Genomic DNA, 20,045 nt, shown 5'->3' with positions numbered 1-20,045 from the left:
TTACATCTGGGACTGAACCAAGTGTCTCATTATTTAAGGGATGACTGCTTTTTCACTTAGCCAAGTGAAACAGGTTTTATTTGCAAGACCAACATATGGTCAATCAGCATAAATTCAGCTCAGTCACAAGGAGTCACAGCTGCATACAGCCTTTGTGTTAGCTTAACCAAAGCTTGCCCTCCAATCCACACACCTAAACCTGTGCTTTCATTGAACATGGGCTTAGGATGTTTGAAAGTCAAGCTTGTCATTACGGTCATTCAGTGTCCCTTAGGTACAGAGTAAAATCCCTTACAAATTGGCAAACATCCTGTAGTCTACGAGGGAAAGAACAGTGCAGATATATTATAATAGAATTAAATTACCTCTTGCGACCATCAGGGATCAGAATCAGCTTTTTGGCACCAGTTCAAAGAATGGGAGTTAAGTAAGAGGACAATGGCTGAGAGAAGCCCTGGCAGACGTGCAGTTCAAAGGCTAGCTCATTGTCTACTTGAGCAAAAGAGCTAGAATTTAATAAAGCAACTCATATAGCAGGTATAGATCAGGTCTTAGCCACAGCAGCACAGAAGATGCTCACCAAGGTTTTCACTGCAGTAATTCTACTCTGTTGTGAGCTGAGATACAAAAAAGGGATATAAATGTAGTAGCATAATGACAATTTTGCAATACATGGGTTGTAGAAGCATCAGTAACTAAAGCGTAAATATAAGATATTAGTTTTTAAAGCCTTAATATAGCCTTTACTTATGTAATTACACATTTTTGTAATTAAATTAAGCAATATTTCTGTATTACTTTTAATTACTTCTGTTTCATTTACTTAATTCCTTCAGTTCCTGCTTTACTGTGGTTTCCCTTTAGTCTGTATGACATTTTACCCTACATATATACATATTTAACCCTGTTTTTACATTTTAAATCATGCCTTTGCTGTCATTTAATACACTTTCTTTTTGCAATGATATATTACAATAACATTTCATAATAATTTGTCAAAATCAGACCACATAATTTAATATCAAGATATCATACAACGTAGAAATAAAAACACAACAATGTGTTCTTTATTTCTGGTTTTCTTCCTGGAATTAACCTGTGCTTGTCCCTTTGATTGCCATACACTGACATATTATTAATTCAAATCATTCAGAATAATGGAATTTATCAGTATCTTTAATCTACAAGTAGTGGACAAAAAATGGAAACCTGGACAAATGCTAAATGTCTAGTATATTGAAAGTAAACCTTTCACCTAGGTGTGGCTCATGTTTTAATTAAGCAACTACAACCCTAGCATTCTTAGAGTTATGTACAGTATGAAAGTGTGGCAATGACAGCAGTGGCCAGAATCACTTACTCCAGTTTCCTGATATCTGTGCATTAATTCAAAGTGCAATGCAAAACAGACAACAACTGCAGATCATTTAACTGCAAATTTCAACCTGTGGCACAAGCAGCCACTTGAATCAAAACGAGAAACGGTCTGCAGAGAACTCAACAGAACAGGATATCATAGTCAGATTGCAGTGTACAAACAACTCATCACACCTGGCAATGTGCATTACAAGTCCAGTGGTGCAAAGAACACAGGCAGTTGTCACGCCCTCTACAGTTAGAGGGCGCTCCTACGTCTCCATAGTTTCCCTGTGCTTTGCTTGTCCATCCAGTATGTGTTTGTTTGGGGCTATATATTTCCGGGTCACCCGTCTAGACCCGCCTAGCACCTGGTCGTCACCTCCGCATCCTGAGGGCATAGGTTTCTACTCGACATCGTCTGACCTGCTGAGCCCGGGCTAACCCCTGTCTTGCCGCTACGCATTGGATCTTTTTGGCTCTCCCGCCATTCCACGGCATGCCCTTTCCGACATCCTTGACAGCAGTGGACTGCCGAGCGGTGGAGAAATGTGATTTGGCCAGATGAATCAACCTTCACGATGTTTCTTGACAGATGAGTGCATGTGTGGGGCCAACCTTAAGAACTTTACAGCCTTGAGTGCTGAGAACAGTGAAGCGTTCTTGAGGCTCTAAAATGTTGGGAGGCACATTTTCGTTCTGTGGTTTGGTTGCACTCAGTTTCTTAGACTGCAAGGTCAATGCTAATCATTATATAACGTGTACTTTGTGATCATCTTCCCCCTGTGTTGCAGCATTTCTTACCTGCCTGGAGAGGTGTCTTCCAGGAGGACAGTATCAAAATCCACAGAGCTCTGGTTTGATGAGCCTGACACTGGTGTTATCCATATGTCATGGCCTTCTCAGTCACGAGATCTGAGTCTGACCACACATTTGTGGAATGTTCTGGAATGATGCCTAAGACGGAATGTTTCACTTCCATCAGTTAGCTGTAAGTTAGGAGACTTTCTAATGGAAGAATGATGCAGAATCCCACCACAGAATTCCAGACACTGGTAGACTTTATGCTCATGGGTCATAAAGGCTTTACTGACAGGTTCTGGTGGCCTTAACCCTAACCCTAACCCTTAATGGCTTTACATTGGTGTTTTTTTCCACTGACTCTATTATTTCAGTTTTGTGTCTTTTAAATGTATGTAGAAAACAAAAATGTTGACATTTGGTTGTTTATATTTGTCAAATATTGTTTTAACTTTAAGGCCATAATCCTTTGACTCCTTTCAGCTTGCTTACAATGCATCATTCTTGGACTCAAATAACTGTAAAAGGGAGACTTGTAACTACAAGGCAGTGTTATCCTCTCTTTTCCTCTTTAGTCTCTTGGGGATCTGAAATGACACTTGTGTTTCCACACTTTGTTTTCAATTGCTGTTTTTAAACATACGCGAAGATTGAATTGCCTGTCTAGACGCTTGAATAAATAGCTCATTTACATGTTGAAAGTAATGATAAAGCAGTTTGTGTTTTCCAAATCTATAATACATTAATACATATGGTTATCGTATTCATGGATAGTTTTTAGTTTTATTTAGATATCAAGTGGCTTCCAGAAATTAGCCTTATAAATATTATAGCATAGGGACATCATTCTTCACTGTCATCAAACAATAAATAGCAAATACAAAAGTAGATTGTCATGATTGTCACCCCTGAACTTTGTGTAATTTCTACATGTTATGTAATATGATAATAGTACATTCCTTTGTTTTTGTTCCTGACAAAATGTAGGGACATTTACCAGCCAAGATCTACATTGTTGTTGTTGTTATTATTGTTGTCATTGTGTATCCAGATGACTTTTGTCAGAAAATGGAAAGAAAGTATCAGTGTAACAGCATTGTGTCAAAGGTTTTACAATACTTCCTTGTAACCACTGGAAGTAATGTAGCCACTAAAAGAATGATATTTCTGCATTGATGTGAAATATGAACATTTTGGATGATAGACCTTACCTAACTTGCTACTGTATGTGATCCCTCAGTTCATTCATGCTTGAAGCATCTCATGTCCCCATATCTCAAGTATATCTCAATAACTTCAGTGCAAAGCCAACTTACAGCAATTGCTTTCCACTACAAAACTAGTTTCATATGTACACAATTTAATGCACTGAATTTAATAAAAAGCAGCTTAAAATAGGTAATAGCTTGAAACTTAAATTTGAACAATCTATTCCATTACTATTGTACTATTATTTAGTAAAGATACACTTTGATTTCCATATGTACAGTATGTGCTATAACTGTTTTTTAACTCCTCACTCAAATAACAGCAGTGAAATCTATATTCTGTATATGAATTTATTACCTAACATTATCAGTCTCTCCCAGAGCCATACCCTCTTGAAAGAAGTTGGTTCTTATTATGTTTAAAGCTGTAAAAACCTTGGAGGCTAGCAATTTCATTGTGTGAATATTATGCATTCTTAAAATCCGAACACATTCCTAACCACACCTCTGTATTTAAGTGATCTTGAAATTAGAAATGGGATCTCTATTCTGAATTGCCAAAGGGAGCTTGGTTAGGGAAACCTTTCTCTTGGATATAAAATAGTTAGTACAACTTCCCTTTAACAACTTATTCTTTCTTACAGATACAGTACTTACAGTAGGGGTTTTGAATCCACAACTACAGTAGGTCAGGAGTTCCCCACACTGAATATTATTGCGAACAGTTGCTCCATAAACAAAGCTATCTTTTCATTCATTGAACAAGAAAAACGTCCCCTTAAGTGAATTGTTTCCTTCTGTTCTGACACTGTTTAGTGACATCAGTAAAACAAATAAGTATTTTCTCATTCTACTTTTGGATGTGATTCAAATTATTGATTACTTTTAATCGGGTCATTAAACTCAAATCAGAGAACTAGTATATTGTTTATACTTCCAGAATTAAAATTATTTAGCTCTAATAAAACATGATTAAGGTTTTCCTGTGTGGGTCCATCTTTAAGTATACACTAGTGATGTCTACGTACTGTATATACCTTTCAGGCATGCACATGTACTGTAACAAACGAATTAAAAGGATTGCAGTGTTTTAAATCCACTGTAAGCTCTTCAAAAGCCAAACAGAACCAAAAACAAAATACAGTATATGATAAGGGATCAATCATCAGCCCTGGATTCAAATTGCAGCCAAATCAAAAATGAAAAGAAACAATGCAAGACTATCTCAGAAGGCAAAAACAATTTACTGTAGTGTACGTAATGTTATTGTTTAAAAACACAGTGAAAGATCTGACATTTAGGCTGGTGCTTCTACTGTGATGGTAAAGTAATAAAGTAGTTGTATTTTATCTTCTGCACCAGTATTCTGCATGTCATGTTTCTTTTTTCCTTTATCTGAATATAGTAATAAAACAAGATGAGAGCTCTCTGTACTGGTATTTGTTTAACGAGGCATCTCTGCTGTAGATAGGCTTTTCTCAAATTTCTCAGTCAGAGAATACATTCGGAGGCCTGTTCCATAACTCCGGATCAAGGTTCACTCTTTGCCTTTGGAAACTTTGGCTCAGAGAATCTGGATCCAGCCATTTGTGTCAAGCTTCCAGCTCCTGCATAGGTGATTTGATTGTGAGAGATGTGGGTCAGCGATGCAATGGAGCAGAGTGTGTGTTGGGATGTGTTTCTTGGGCCAGTGAATGATTCCTCCTGTAGGCCATGTTAGGTGCGGAAGTGAAGGCAAAACAAAGCAGCATTCTGATGGTATTTCGTCTGGGAAAAAAATAGAAACGAATTTTTCTGGCAGCACAGAGGCTGAGCTTTCATTAGGAAGATATGTGGACTATCGGATTATATTGTCTTATCAATCTTGTCTTCCGCAGAAACAGTTGCACAGCCTGAGTAGACAATTAACCTTTGCAAAAATGGCATCTAATCTTTTTTATTATTGTTGTTGTTATATTTTAAAAACCGGGGAAAGTAAAAGTTATCGTATCTGAATGACATTTTCAAATTATGTGAGAATCTCCCTTTCTTTCTCATTACCACTGTAATCTAATTGGATTTTTCTGGCTAGAAAAATACAGCAAAAAAAAAAATTCTTAGCACTGTCTAAACTAATATCTGTGTCAGGCTGTTACTGTATTTGATTTTATTTTAAGCAGTTTGACAGCTATCTCCCTAGTTTTTCTTAACATAAAATACAACAAAAAATACAACAGTAGAATATAAAAATAAGCTAAAATATTACACACAATAACTAAACAATTTACCATATTGTTTGGACTTAGTATAGTGTGTTTTTATGTCTCCTGTTTAATACATACTGTATTAATGTCATTATGATCAATATTTTAAATCCACTTCTAGATACTAAACTACTAATAAACTGTGTTATTACCCTTTTAATTTCCCTCTTTGTTCAAATATGTTATTTATATCGATTTTAAAGATGATCAATAAAAATAGGCATACCATGAGTTTTTTACAGAAACTGAACATTTCTTAAAGCCTTACAGGCATGATACAGGTGATTCTTTAATGTGCTGAGTGAGTTGGCAGTTTTAAGGTATCCAGTTTTAAATTGTAACATCGGGCTTTTTGGCTATACTCTCTAAACTTGTGGGTGGATGCCTCCTCATCTCATTCATGACAAGCAATCGAAAAGATGTTAGTACAGTCTTATTGATTTTAAGATTTTTTCTCATTTTAGGGTTTCTCCATGAAGATATATACTATATGATTAGGTTGGATTATAGCTAACTCAATTGTGATCTGGCAGGCTGTTGAAAACTGATTGGGTATCAGAAGTAAATGGCAAAATCATACTTGTATGTGATATATTTTTTTTCTGTCTGGAAACCAGATGTATATTTTTTCAGCATGTTCAGATAAAGGTATTCATTTGGATAATTGTTTAGTGTGAATGGCCTCCTCAGACATTGTTAGCTTCCAGGAGTTGAACTCTGTTTTTAATTTACCAGGTTCCCTTTTTTATTACTTTTTATATTATAATCTGCCTTAGATACTGTACTTTGCATGTGGAGTACCAATGGAATATATACATTTTTTTTTTTAGAAATTCTCACTAATAACACTTTTTAAAAACAGTTTATATCTGCAAGTAGAAGTTAATTCCACACTGAAAGTGAAAAAAATATATTTTTTAACTTTTCATCATGGAATTAACCTCTACTTGTTCAATTGCTACTCTTATGCTGCTACTGTACATCTCCCCACTCTAACGCTGTATAATTACGTGGTTTTAAAATTTTACAAGACTCTGAGCTTATTAACAACTTGATACCAAGATCTTTGCTACATCTACCAATAAGATCTCATGGGATGATGTGTGGGAGATAAATTAATTAATCAATAAGATTTATAGATGTGTTAAAGATATAACTGCATGGAGAAGATTCAAACTGGGTATAATCTCTAATCGAAGATGTGGATTCTTTTACAGTACTATGGTCTCACAGGGACTTATCAGGATATATCCAAAATGTGTTTTTTTTTTCCAATCTATGAGCAAGCAGCTACCACACAGCTGCTGAGGATGTTCAACAGTGAACTTTGGAGTCCTCACTATTTTTTGTCTGTGATGACACTACATTACAACATCACTGCCACTGCCTGCTACGTCCAACGCCAAACAGTTGTGGGTCCTAAAATGGTTTTGTCCCTCAGTCGCTGTCCTGTAGACTGGATGCTTCTAGGATAAATATTTCTAGAACTCTCATCTGCCAGTTAACCACGCCTCTGCATCTGTGTGGAGAAAATGAGAGCAGGTCCATGCTAGGATGTCAGTTTTGATCATGAGTTAAAAAAGGTGATTAATAAAGGGAAAGGCGAAGAAGAGATTGAAGGAGAACGTTGTAGAAGAAAGGGAGTTGAGGTCAGACACAGGTTGCTCAAGGTAGTTTTCCTTTTCAGTTGGATAAATTTTGGTTTGCTGATAATGTACTGTAAATATTAACAAAAACAGGCCTTTGCAAAGCAGTTTATTGAAAAGAAGACACATACAGCATGTACTGTGTTATACATGATTGTAAGAAGTGCTGTTGGAAGACAGTCCTAACAGAAACGTAAGCTTTGTGCCTCAGGAGAAGTTTCCAGGCAAAGTACACTTTCTATCACATGCAATGTTTCCAAAAATACAAGTAAGACGAAGACACGTGGAACAGTATTTGCAGAAAATAACAGTAGGAGATCGAAAAAAATAGTATGGGATGAGAGAACAAACAAAACGTATGTTGTATCATTGGTAGGCTGAAGAAACTAAAATGAGCAATGAGCTGGACACATACAGTAGCAAGAACAACATTCTGTATCTTTCACCCATGGAAGTTCTGAACTATATTGCTTCCAAATGACAAGGCAAAACCAACACAAAGAGTCTGTGTGAATGACTGGAAGATGAAAGTTTGTGACTGCCAGGAATAAATATAGAACCAAAGAACCTGCCATTAACTTTGTGGAGCTCTATATTCAGCTCTTAGTTTCACAGACTTACACAATTTAAAATAGACTGCCCTTTGGAAATTTTAAAGCAATATTTACAGTAGTTGTATGTGTGATGGAGAACTGCAGTGATAACCCTGGTGAAGCTTTTCTGCTATTCTTGACATAAAGCCCTGGTAGAACAAAAGTAGTTGTTTTTGGTTTTTTTGCAGAAGTAGTGCAATAAATGTGTAAAAGTTTCTTGTATCCTTGAAAATATGACCCCCATTTTTTGTTTGCTTCGGTTCTTTTCTTTCCTTCTTGTAGTATAAAGTCAGAAACAAAGCCTCTCACCCTTCATGTGATTAAATCTCATTGTGTCTTAATAAGTCATGATGTCTTTAATAAAAAAATGAAAATGGGAATTCTCAGTGGAGTGCTTTCCTCTTATAAACTATAATTCCCGTCTAATTGTGATTTCAAACGGTTTGCATTCAGCTATACCAGTAATGAGGCAGATGACTGTAAGAGCTGCTTTTCTTCTCATTAGTTTAAATTTCCTATTAATCTATTGATCCTTACTCTTCTTCTTACAGTCGAGTGCCATTACTGTTTATGAACTGCCGAAAATGCTTCCGCTGGTGGTTTTAATGTCTTCAAGTTAGCTAATTAACTATAGCTTATGATTGTTTATATCCCATAATCATGCCTTTGAAATACCATAGAAGTATAACAGATTGAATAAGTGGTGTGTTTGTTTCTAAGGGAAAGCTAACTTAATGAGCTAAAATTGTAGCTGAGGAAAAAAACAATAATGAAACCAGAAATTCGCTAGACTGCATGGCATCAGTTCTCTGGCAGAACTCAGGAAATGGATGTCAGTTCATCAGCCAGAGGCTCTGGTAAAGCCCTCTTCTAGTTCTCTAATCAGGCGCATAGGTCACGGGCACTTTAATTTGTAATATTCATAAGGCCGAACGCCCCAAAACACCTCTCTCGATAAGATCCAGTCTGACTGCCCAGATGACCAGGTGCTATGGTAAGCAGCTGAGGTGAATGACCAAAAGCTCACCACAGGGCAGCTGTCGCCCAACACGCAGATGGTGCCTTCTGAACCCCTGGCTTTCTGTATCCCGGCCTCAGATGTTTGCTTCATCAGTGCCTGCAAGGGTATTTACCGCATGATGCACATTCATTAGCATATGCCACTCCAAGCACTGCAGGGAGAGCCTTTCAATAAGCAACAAAATCAAAGATACAGTACATCAAGAGGAAATCGAAATCATTGCCGACCAAAAAGCCTTTTATTCTACAGATTCCGCCTGCTGTTTGCTCTGTCCCTTTTAATTCCTGGTTTGTTTAGAAACTGAACTTCTACGTCGTCATGCCAAACTGTTTCTGCATGAGTCGTTACTCAGTCTCATCTCACTGTCATCCAATCCCTCATTTCTAAATCACGAGGTGCCAGAGCTCCATGTGAACAAAGGTAGAAAGGCCAGGGAGCACTTAATCATCGTAGGCGTATACTGTAGCAATGTAACACACATTTAATGCATTTTCAAGCCACCATTTTTGATAAGAGACTAACTAAATTGGAAAAAAAAATATTTTAATTAGTAATTCCCATATGCTATTTTAGGCCTGTTGTACATTTGAAACATTTCCACTTTGATGGACCTCTCATCAATATGGCTTCAGAATCTGTGGTAATCGAAATCTCAAAGCGGTCTATAACACTGTCACAGTGCTGTGCTTAGAGAGTCCTGGAATACAGACAGTCTAAAATCAAGAGGGACTGGAGCAGAGCTCCGGTTAGCTCCAGCAAACATTGAGCACAGATTTCATTCAAGATCCGAGAATGTTTTTTCTTGGAGCCACTGCAGATTCGTTATCAAAGACAAGACAGGTTGAGAAAGTCTAGGAACTTAGCCTGTCAGCTACAGTATACACACCGTTAATTTTTGAATAAAATGTTAAAATTAGAAAACTCAGCTGTTGTTTCTGAGTGATAATTAAATCTTTTTTTCCCAGTATGTTCCCATAAAAGCTATTGACAGGGTTTCACTATTGTACATTAAATATTTGAGTGTGTGATAATGACTTTCTGTATAAAAGACACACATAAAGATGTCCATATGAATCAATAACAATATGCTTTAGACCTAAATGAGAAAGCAATGACTTTATTTTATGTGTTAAAAACACTGCCTACTAGGAAAAAAACATATTACACTTTTCTGAAGGGTTGCAGTATGTGTCCTTGTGCCCATTTTAAATGCCAGTGAATATATTGTGCTAATGTAGTTCCAAATAAAAATGTATTTCTTTTTTGCTAAACATTATTATTTAGAGAAGCTTGATAACAAATTAATCAAGATAAAATTTATAGTTAAGAAGTGAGCACAACTGATGACATATAATGGCTGGATACTTAGAGTTTTCACCGCAGAATAGTATTGTCATACTGAGCGATTCTAAACCAACCTTAACATAATATATGATCGGTTCAGCAACAAGCATATTCCTGCACAAGCATATCTGTCAAATCTTCTCTTCAGTAGGAGGTTTAGTTCAGTGGTGTTTACTGAAGTTTGTGAAATGAGTACCTTCTCCCAGCTGGCTGGGTTCATTGGGGTATATTTTTATTCTAGATGCTCTTATTGACATTGTTTGCATGGATTTCTGTTCTAATTACAGATAGATGCCAAAAAGAGAAACTAGACAACAGTTCTCTTTCTTATTAGTTTCTGGGTGTCTGAGCCAATTTTCCTCTGGTACAATTTGAAAGATAAAACAAATCACAGCTCTGCACGTTGAAATCTCATCAATAAAGGTGGGATGCTGCTCTACCCTTGAGCAAAGTACTTCAGTTAGATAACCTGGGTAGCTCTCCAGGTTGTCATTTGAAATGAGAATTTGATAGCGGCTGACATATCTGGTCAAAGGATTAAAAAGAGATAGAATGATCACAAAGTGTTCAGGGAAGATTATTATATCATCAGAAAATCATGTAACCTTGGTCAGCTCTTTGTATAAGACTTAACACATATTAAGTAATAATGTAGCTAAAGTCAGAAACTGCTCTGACAAAAATCAATCATTTACAGTATAAGAAAATCTTCACATTAAAAGCCTCAAAGAAGTTGGATGATGCCACAGATGTGGCAGAAAATAATGTTTTTTTTCTGTGATTAATGCAAGATCCAACCGCAGTTCATTTAAACATACAGTATACTGTACCTGTCTTTGTTGCATTTGCAAATCATGTATTTTGTACATGCAAAATCTGAAGGATATGTCTGACTCATTTTTCTTTTCCTCTTTTGGATTTAATTTGTCTTTAATCAGCACAATATGTGTTTTACTACAAAAACTAATTTTGCATTACATTTCAATACTTTCTTTCAGTCTTGACCAAGATTGCAATCACAAATCCCAAATGTAATAATTCATAGTAGAAATGGAAAACTTTTGAATTTACAGTGTGATGTCACCCACATTAAAGAATATAAAGAATATATTGAAATAACAAATTTGATTTAATCTGATTTAGTGAGCATTGTTTTATTACGAAGTAGTTCAGGTGGGTAGCTGCGTCAGCATGCGTAGGCTGCAAAGGAACAAGTAATAGGTTTATTCCATGCTGAAAAGAGAAGAAAGAAAATAACTTTTCAGCTGTGGAGCCTTCTTCGGGTGTAAGCAAGAAGGCTCCACAGCCGAAACATTATTTTCCTTCTTCTCCTTTCAGCATGGAATAAACCTATTAATTGTTTCATTAAATTTCCATTACATAGATTAAAAATAGTCTTTGTTCCATTGAAATGATTCCTGTATAGGTATGACTTTTAATGCATGAGTAAGTGAACTAAGCAATGCTGGAGAGCTTTAGTTGAGCTCTGTACACATTTTGCAGTCGAAAACATTTTGTAAAACTGTCAGTATCGGAAAAATGTTATTCTTGTTGTTAAGTATAAATCCTCTCCTTTACAATAAAACATTGAGAGGTTACAGATGAATTGGTTTAAGATTACCATTAAGTGTTAAAGCAAGAAGGTGTGTACAGAGCACACATTTTAATTGGGAAACTTGTACGACAGAAATCTGGGACACATTAAAGCAGCTTCATGGGCATGCCCATAAGAAATATTAATTTCTTTGAATTCTCTGTATATCCATGACTCTTTGGCAGCCATCTCTATTCTCCTGAGGAAAATTTGCAGAGCAGCAGAATTCATGCACTAAATAATTGTTGTGGGCAAAATCAATTTACCTCTGAAAAAATATCTTTAGTAAGATATCCTAGACACATGCTTGAAATAGTTAATTAGGTGCTGAAGAGATTCCTCAGATGTATCTGTAACTGGAGTGTCTCCTTCTTTGGTAATATGTATAGATTTAATGCTAATGAAGAAATCTTTCCAGCTTTGTGGACAATTTCTCAGTCACCGTTGCCAAGTAACACCTTGAGGAGAGTATAAAAAGAACACTGTTACGTTCTACTCCTAAAGTACCCTTGTGGTACAGTATGTTGAATTCTACACCCAGAGCGCAGAGAACTGTGGGAACGGAAGGAAGTGTCATTGTCAATTTTTATTATTCCAGGACTCTGTATTACGTACGGATGCAGCTAGAGCTCTATAAAGCTTATGTGGAATACACTTTCAGCACTGGAAATTCTATGGCATTGCAATAGTTAAAAGCAGTTTAGTTAGTAGTAGATCATACTCCCCACAATTATGCTTTTAAGTTAAGATGCTCCAATCGGTTTTGAAGATTTAATTCATGCAGTGCTTTATTTAATGCATGGAGTTCATCCACTGTTTTCCCCAAAAATATTTATTCAGTAATTCACTAATGCCTAAAGTTTCACTGGACATAATTTTCACCATTTCCACCTAGATTTAGTTGACAGTATAATACAAAGTGCCTATCCTTTAATATGAATTGCATAAGTAACAGCTTTTAGTGAGCACAGACAAACATAAGAGGTTACTACTGTATAACATAGGGAATTATCAACCCTGAAAAGCAATTAGCTGAGTAATAGGTTAGTGTTTAAAAAAGTGGTTTAAAAAGGCAGAATTGTTTACATTTGCCTCCAGTTCACTGCTGACTACTGTTTCTTATTTACTTTGGTAGGAAACTCCTTCCTCCTCAACTACTTGGCTAGAAAACCTCTTCTAAATACTCACAACTGTGTAAATATACCTACATAGAAATAAATTCATGTGTCATTTAGTCGAACCCTGCTTAATGGAATGATTGTTTCCCTGTATTTGGCATGCTGTTACCTCTTCTAGTCTCCCTGTGTATTAAGAACTCTGTTGTTCCATGTTCAATTCATTGTCCCATATTATTGCCTTGTCCTCGCCTGCTACTTCCATAAGATATTTACAAATACCTCAATCATACTGCCAAGCCAATAGACCAGAATGTCAGCTTTGAAACAAAAGCCTAAAATAATTATGTAGCCAGTAAAATAAATTAATTTGACATAATTACTTTCCAACTGCACTTAAATATTTTTTCTAGGAAAGGAGAAAAGGAAAAGTCTTACGTTTAACAACCAATTACAGGAGCAAACAGCTAGCAAGTGCCTAAAAGGTCTTTAATTTAATTACTTGGCTATTTATTTTAGCTCGGATTCTTATGTTCCAGGGGTTTATTTTTGCCTTTGTCAAAATAATTCTGATAATGAAGGAAAATGGCTGTATTAATTTTTCTTGTTTTTTTTTAACCGTGGATGCATGTACATTTCAGCACTAAAGGAAGGTGAAGTCACCAAATGTACATAAACAGTATATATCACATTGACTAAAGATAAGCCTCATTGGCCCCTTATAAGGGATGCATGCAGATACTTTGTATTGATTTCAAGGCCTGGCCTGGGTAAGTGAGGCATTGTTCAAGTTATTTTATCTGCTGTCAGTGGAAGGAGAGGCAAGGTCCTACTCCCTACGGCTCCCTGACACTGACATTTTCTTTTTAAGTGTAATCGCCTAATCTGCAGCCTTAAGTACCCCATTGTACAGAGTCTGTTTGAAACAAACAGATTAAGTAAAATGATGGATTATTCATCACTCTGTCAGGTGTTGTTTTGGTATCTCATTCAGAAACTGCAGGCTTCTTCTTTCCTGCACTAACCCCAGATTCCCTCTTATTCTAGGAAATTGTTCTCATCAGTATATGCCAATGGATTTCATTTGCCAGGGAATAAATGTACTGTTGCAATACACATGTTAATATTCCTTTTTATATTAATGTACAGTATTCCCTCTAAAAAAAGTACTGTACCTTCCAAATAATTTTATATAGAAGAATCTGAGTCAGTTTGGTATGTTTTTTTCAACACAAGTTCTTATGATGATTTTCTTGTGAGATATGACCAGATGTACATTATGCCAATATCTGTTATAGGACTAGTTTCTTTTATGTCTGCTGCCAATACTAAAAATACCAAATACCAAAATCGATATCTGAATTTCCTAATACTGCCTTGCTTAATATATTCCATCCTAAATCCAATCAATTAAGGTTTAGAGTTACTGTCACTGATTTTGTAGGTGTTTGCTTGTGTCTTGGTTTTTTTAAATTATGGTTTATTTAAATAGGTTATCTGACTTTCAGTAAGTTAGTAACAATTATTTATACTGTATATACAATTATAATCTATTCCAAGCAATATGGTCATGACTTGTCTTCATCTCACCATTTCCCAAAGAAGAGAGCTGAAAATGTGATATTCAGCTAGTTTGTTATTATTTAGAATTAAAATTGAACAGCATCACTGGTAATTAAATGATGCTGCTTTAGCTCAGACAAATCATTAGCTTTTGGAAATGAATCCACCTGAAGCATTCGTATAAAAAGCTGACGTTTAAATGTTGTTTTATTGGTTTAAATGGATAACCAGAGAGAAAAGTGCCATCAAGCCAGAGAACTTCTCAGGGTTACTGTGTCTCCTTCGTTCTTGCAGAATAACTCATCATTTATGTATGGATGTTTCTCCTAAACATTACATATGCTGATGCAAGTACCTCCCACGATTTTTAGCACACCCTTCCCAGGGCTGAAACAGCTCCAAAGTGTCAGATCTTTAATCATAGCTAATTAAAGATGAAAAAGTCCAATTTGATTACTTCACAGAGCTAATTTAGAGCTGGGAACTGCATCAAGTTGAAAGGTGATGACAGTTATATCAACCAACTGCAAGGAGAGCTGCTTACAAAAAGTCTCCTAGCTACTAATAGATTTAGGGCAATTAGACTGTTGACTGCAGTACATCATGGCTGTCAAAAGAATCCAAGGTCATATCCAACACGACACTTACCTGAGCTGATAGATTACAGAAGAATTCTCTCTGCTCCCTATGTTGCTGTGATATTCTCAGCACCCACCCCCCCACCCCCCTCCGCCTCCTCTTTTTTTCTGAGGCATTTCCTTACAATGTGTTCTTCTACAGTTTAAGACTTGACCCCACACTTTCCTTCCAAATGATGAGGAATGAGGAGAGGAACTAGGTTCTGGGGAATATACTGTATACTGTACTCCTACATGCTTCTTCACTGGTACTCTTGGTTTGCAAGCCAAGCATTGCAGCTGGCCCTGAACAGATTGCCTGCCCACTTTTACCTCTTTCCTCTGAGAAAGGCTACAGTAGGTTACCATTATACTGGTAAGAAATCTTTCTAATGAAAGGAGAACATTGTTTCCTCAGTAGTGAATGGACTAATAGTAAGCCACAGGTACTATGCAAGTAAGCAAACAGAATTGGTACTGTACGTTGCTCAAATCCAGATCTGAATTGTTTTTTGCTGTTTGCACATCTAGAATTACAGTATATGTGTAGAATAATATGTGTGTCTGTATATATAAATGCATATGGTTCCATGAGTAGCATCATATTTTGGTCCATGAAACCATTTTTGTTCTATATTTTCCATTTATAAGGAATGCTGACACCCAAGAACTAGATGTATTTGAGAATGTTTAGTGGATACTTACTGTACATATAATCAGATTGAATAATATAATAATTCACTACAATTATACAGTACTTTTCTGGACACTCCACTCAAAAGACCTTTACAGGTAATGGGGACGCCCCTTCATCATCACCAATGTGAGGCCCCCACCCGGATGACGCCCCAGTCCACTCCCCACATACAGTACCAGCTATCAGTGAGGGGGAGAACAGAGTAATGAAGTCAATTCATAGATGGGGATTATTAGGAGGCAATGATTGGTAAAGGCCAGGGGGAAAGAGTAGCACCCCTACTCTTTTCGAGATATGCCCTGGGATTTTTAATGACCGTGGATAGTCGGGAACTTGGGTTTACTTCTCATCCAATGGACGGAGCCTTTTTTTACAGTGTCCCCGTCACTATACAGGGGCATTAGGACCCACACAGACCGCGGGGTGAGCGCCCCCTTCCAGCTGCAAACTTAGTGTTCCCAGGAGGTCTCGCATTCAAGTACTGGCTGGGTGATAAAGCTGCTGGCTAGATTTGGTTTACTGCTCTTGGCTGAGGAGGCTGGAACCCCCATACAGAGTGAGGTGTTAACCAACGGGTAGCTGCAAAGGTGGACTTGTACTGTAGTGGAGGAGGGATGTAGAAAGGAGATTTGCTTATGGTCTATAGCTTTCAGGGAATGACATCAGGAACGATTATGATTTAGTGAAAGTGACTTGGTTGTCGTCATCCCTCCCAAACTTCAATTATGAACTCCATATAACAGCTAAGGGCGGATGACTTTTGTATTCCAGTATTTATGTGATTTCTGATTTCTTATGATTTGCAGTTCTTGTGATCTGTCTTTCTGTCTCTACGGTACTTCATTATTCAAACCATCACCATAAAAAAACGAATGCCGATGTAAAGAAATTAATTTTCAAAATATCACCTACATTATGCTTTGCATGATATAGTTAAAAATAAAACAGAACAATAATACTTATATAGCTGACTCCATTTGTTGTAAAAAAAATGATTAGTGGGGAATGCGTTTAATAGGCTTAAGAATGTCATCCGAGAGCATGCTGCAAAGTAGAAGATAAGGCTTTAGCTTCAGTTAGCAATCGGCAAACATGAGATAGATTGTCTTTTTTTACACATATTTTGATGGCAATTTGGCTGCCACTGTTCTGCAACACTTTTCCTATTTTTTTGCAATCTTGATTGTCTGTACTGGTGAGGTCCAAAAATCAGTTGGCTTGTTAAATTAAAGGAAATAACAGTAACTGAAAAAAAAAAAGACTGAGGTTTTCTTAAGCAGTCTTCTTTTGAGATAGCAGAGTGACAAGGTGACCTCGGAGAAGCAATTGATAACACCTGAGAAAATCTTTGTGCCCAGCCACCAACTGCAGACGCAGTTAAATGCATGCCCGCAACGTTTCCTTTTATAGTGTCTTTTCTCGCTTCAGTGTTGTGTTGTGCCTGCTGAGACCTGCAAGAGCCTACAGGCTTAACCCTGTCGGGAGGAAGAGAGAATAAGATTTGTGAGAGTTCAAAATGTAGGCACACACCGCAATGGAAAGATCTTGCTAGCTGACCCAGCTTTAAACGGCAAGAATGTTTTAGTAATTACTGTACATTTTGTTTTACAGTAATTGATTAGAGCCCAGAGGATTTGCTAATGTTTACAGCATGTTTCAGTTATTATAATCATCAACTCTTTCTAAGTGCGTTAGAAATGCTCCATTTACAAGCATTTCTAGGCATCTCGCCCAGTAACAATCTATTCTCGTACATTAACAGGGCTTTCTGTTGTACAGTATTCTGCTTAGGCAATGGTGGTAGCAAGATATTTAGGGGATAACTGTTTTTGGTAATAAAGGCTAAATTTAGAGATAAAGCATATCTTGACATATTACTTTATATGTGATTTTTTTTTTACAAATACTGTCTTGATAAATGTTTGGAATATTTAATCTAATATATTCATATTATGTAATCTACAAGCCCACTATCCTTAAAATAACTGTTTCAAGGGTGAATTCCTACGCTCTTTAAGAAGAGGCTTTTGCTGTTTAAGTAGAGTGTGATTCACACTGATAAATACATTATTTCTGGCTTTATGTCCATTCTGGATGACCCAGTGTGGTTGTTTCAGTGACGCAGTTTCCTTTTTCCTTTATAGATGCTGCACTATTAAAGTGTTCTTCAGAACAAAGACAATGTAAATATTAGTATTAAATTTCATGATGAGACTTTTATTGAATTTGTTTTAAATAATTTTATTTTTTAGTTTATTTTTATGGAGAAAGCAAGCAAACAAAAAACTATGATCTGTCAGTTGTTTCCCCATTCATTTCCTTTGTTTTATATTGTACGGTATGTTTTGTATTTAAGCAGAAGGATATCACCATCCAACAAAATATCTGTATCGTATATGTTAACGTTTTTTTTTCCAAAGTATGAAATCACTTACAAAGGTATTAAAGGCCAAAAAGACAAACAAACGACATCCTTAAAAACTATAATAAAATACATAGATTCTCACATCACATTTGTGAGTGTGACAATTGAAAACACTATGAATCATTAACCACATTATTATGATATTTTTCTTCAAAGCTTTTTTCTTCAAAGCCTCAAAGATGTTTTGAGCAACACTTACAGATCTTTTTGGTTGTATGATATATTTTGTTTGCTTTTGTGAATTATTTAAAAACAGCAGAGTATATAATTCTGGGATCATTTCTATAGCAAAGTAACCAAACTTTTAACCCAAACTTTGTTTTAGCTTAATCAGTGGCCGAAGAAAGATATTTATGTATAATATAAAAACACCTTTTGAATTCATGAAAATTATGCAATATGTAACAATGATCATAAAATAATAAATATTAAACACTCCATCATTTTCAATTCTGCATGTATAACAAATTAGCAGCTTTAGAGACTGTCAATTTCAAAATTTTGATTTCCATAATATAACCTTTAATCTGTTTCCTTCTACATTATACTGAGCCTTGCCACAGCTCCACAGATGATGGTACTCCTCATTAGAAGAAAATCTCCTGGGCTCATATTTACTCCCTATTTCTGGGATTTTCTTCAAATCCAACTTCATTTTTTAGTTAAATGAAATATTTTATCTCATAGAACTTCAAACATAATCCTATTTATATTATTATAACTGTTGAAAAGTCTAAAGTATTGTTAAAAGATGTATATTAAGAGACAGGACTTTTTACATAAAATGAAATTCCAGCTGTCAAAGTAGGTGAACATATTGTAGTTTTCCTTATTGTAGAGTACCTTACCACCAAAGACAAAGCTTTTTTCTACATGTTTAAATGCATTTCAAGCCCATTTTCAGATCTAAAAAAGTAGCTTTATTCTTATTAATTCACATAGTGTAGAGTAAGAAAACATAAAAGTTATACAAGGATATAGCATTGTTTTTAGATTATTTTCTATTAAATGTGATCATTAAGATGACAACATCTCTTGCTGAAATCCTTATGCAGTAGGTTCTGAGGTTTACAAAATATCTTATTGTTACTCATGATGCTTCTTGTTTGATGTAACATCTTTTAAGGCAATTTGTTTTTAATTTAAAATTTGCATTAATTTTACATTAATGTGAATCAGTATCAGAGAATATCAAAGGGTAAAAGTCTTTTACTGTATAAGATTTTAACATGCAGAATTTAAGTGCCCAGAAAGGAATGCCTTGCTTTCATAAAATCAAGTTCTCTTGTAATAGACAGCATGTACAGTATTTATGTTCTTTTAAGAATTTTTGCAAATTATGCTGGAGCTACAGTACCTAAGAAGAATGTAGTATGAGTGCTGTTTTGTCTTTTCTTTCAAAAAGGTATGCCTTTCAGCCTAGACTGCAGGGCATTCTTTGGATACAGCGGAGAATCCAAGCCAATAATCTACTGGATGAAAGGAGAGAAATTTGTCGAGGAGCTGGAGGGTCACATAAGGGAGACCGAAGTCAGGTACCACTGGAGAATGTTTATACATCTGGGGAAGAAGGAGAATAGAGATTTCTATAGCAATTTTAAAGTTAAAAGCTAAAATTTTGGGGGAATGGGAAGAAAGTCCACAAGGGCATTTTTTAATGGATAACAGATTTTGGAACTGTTCTTATCTTCCCCAGAAACTAAAAGAATATCACGCCCAATGAGTGTAAAGGAAAGAGACATGTAAGGCGTCAGGTCTCAATTCAAGTCTGCCTGTAATAATTGTGATAAGTAAATATAGCTCCCATTATTACACTGTGTTC

General features: G+C 36.0%; 1 protein-coding gene across 2 annotated transcripts in view; it reads left to right on the top strand.

Annotated features, from left to right (window-relative positions):
• il1rapl2 (interleukin 1 receptor accessory protein-like 2) overlaps positions 1-20,045 on the top strand; it is a 299,082-nt gene that overhangs the window by 260,257 nt on the left and 18,780 nt on the right. For both annotated transcript variants that reach the window (XM_088596851.1, XM_088596850.1), the window contains exon 7: positions 19,629-19,758. In XM_088596851.1, the coding sequence (XP_088452977.1) occupies positions 19,629-19,758 (130 nt within the window). The remainder of the gene's footprint in view (positions 1-19,628; positions 19,759-20,045) is intronic.

Source organism: Lepisosteus platostomus, chromosome 10, assembly GCF_059453375.1.
Source record: "Lepisosteus platostomus isolate fLepPlt1 chromosome 10, fLepPlt1.hap1, whole genome shotgun sequence".
Lineage (NCBI taxonomy): Eukaryota > Metazoa > Chordata > Actinopteri > Semionotiformes > Lepisosteidae > Lepisosteus > Lepisosteus platostomus.
The sequence above is the reverse complement of the archived record's forward strand: the minus strand, read 5'-3'. Positions and strand labels throughout refer to the sequence as shown.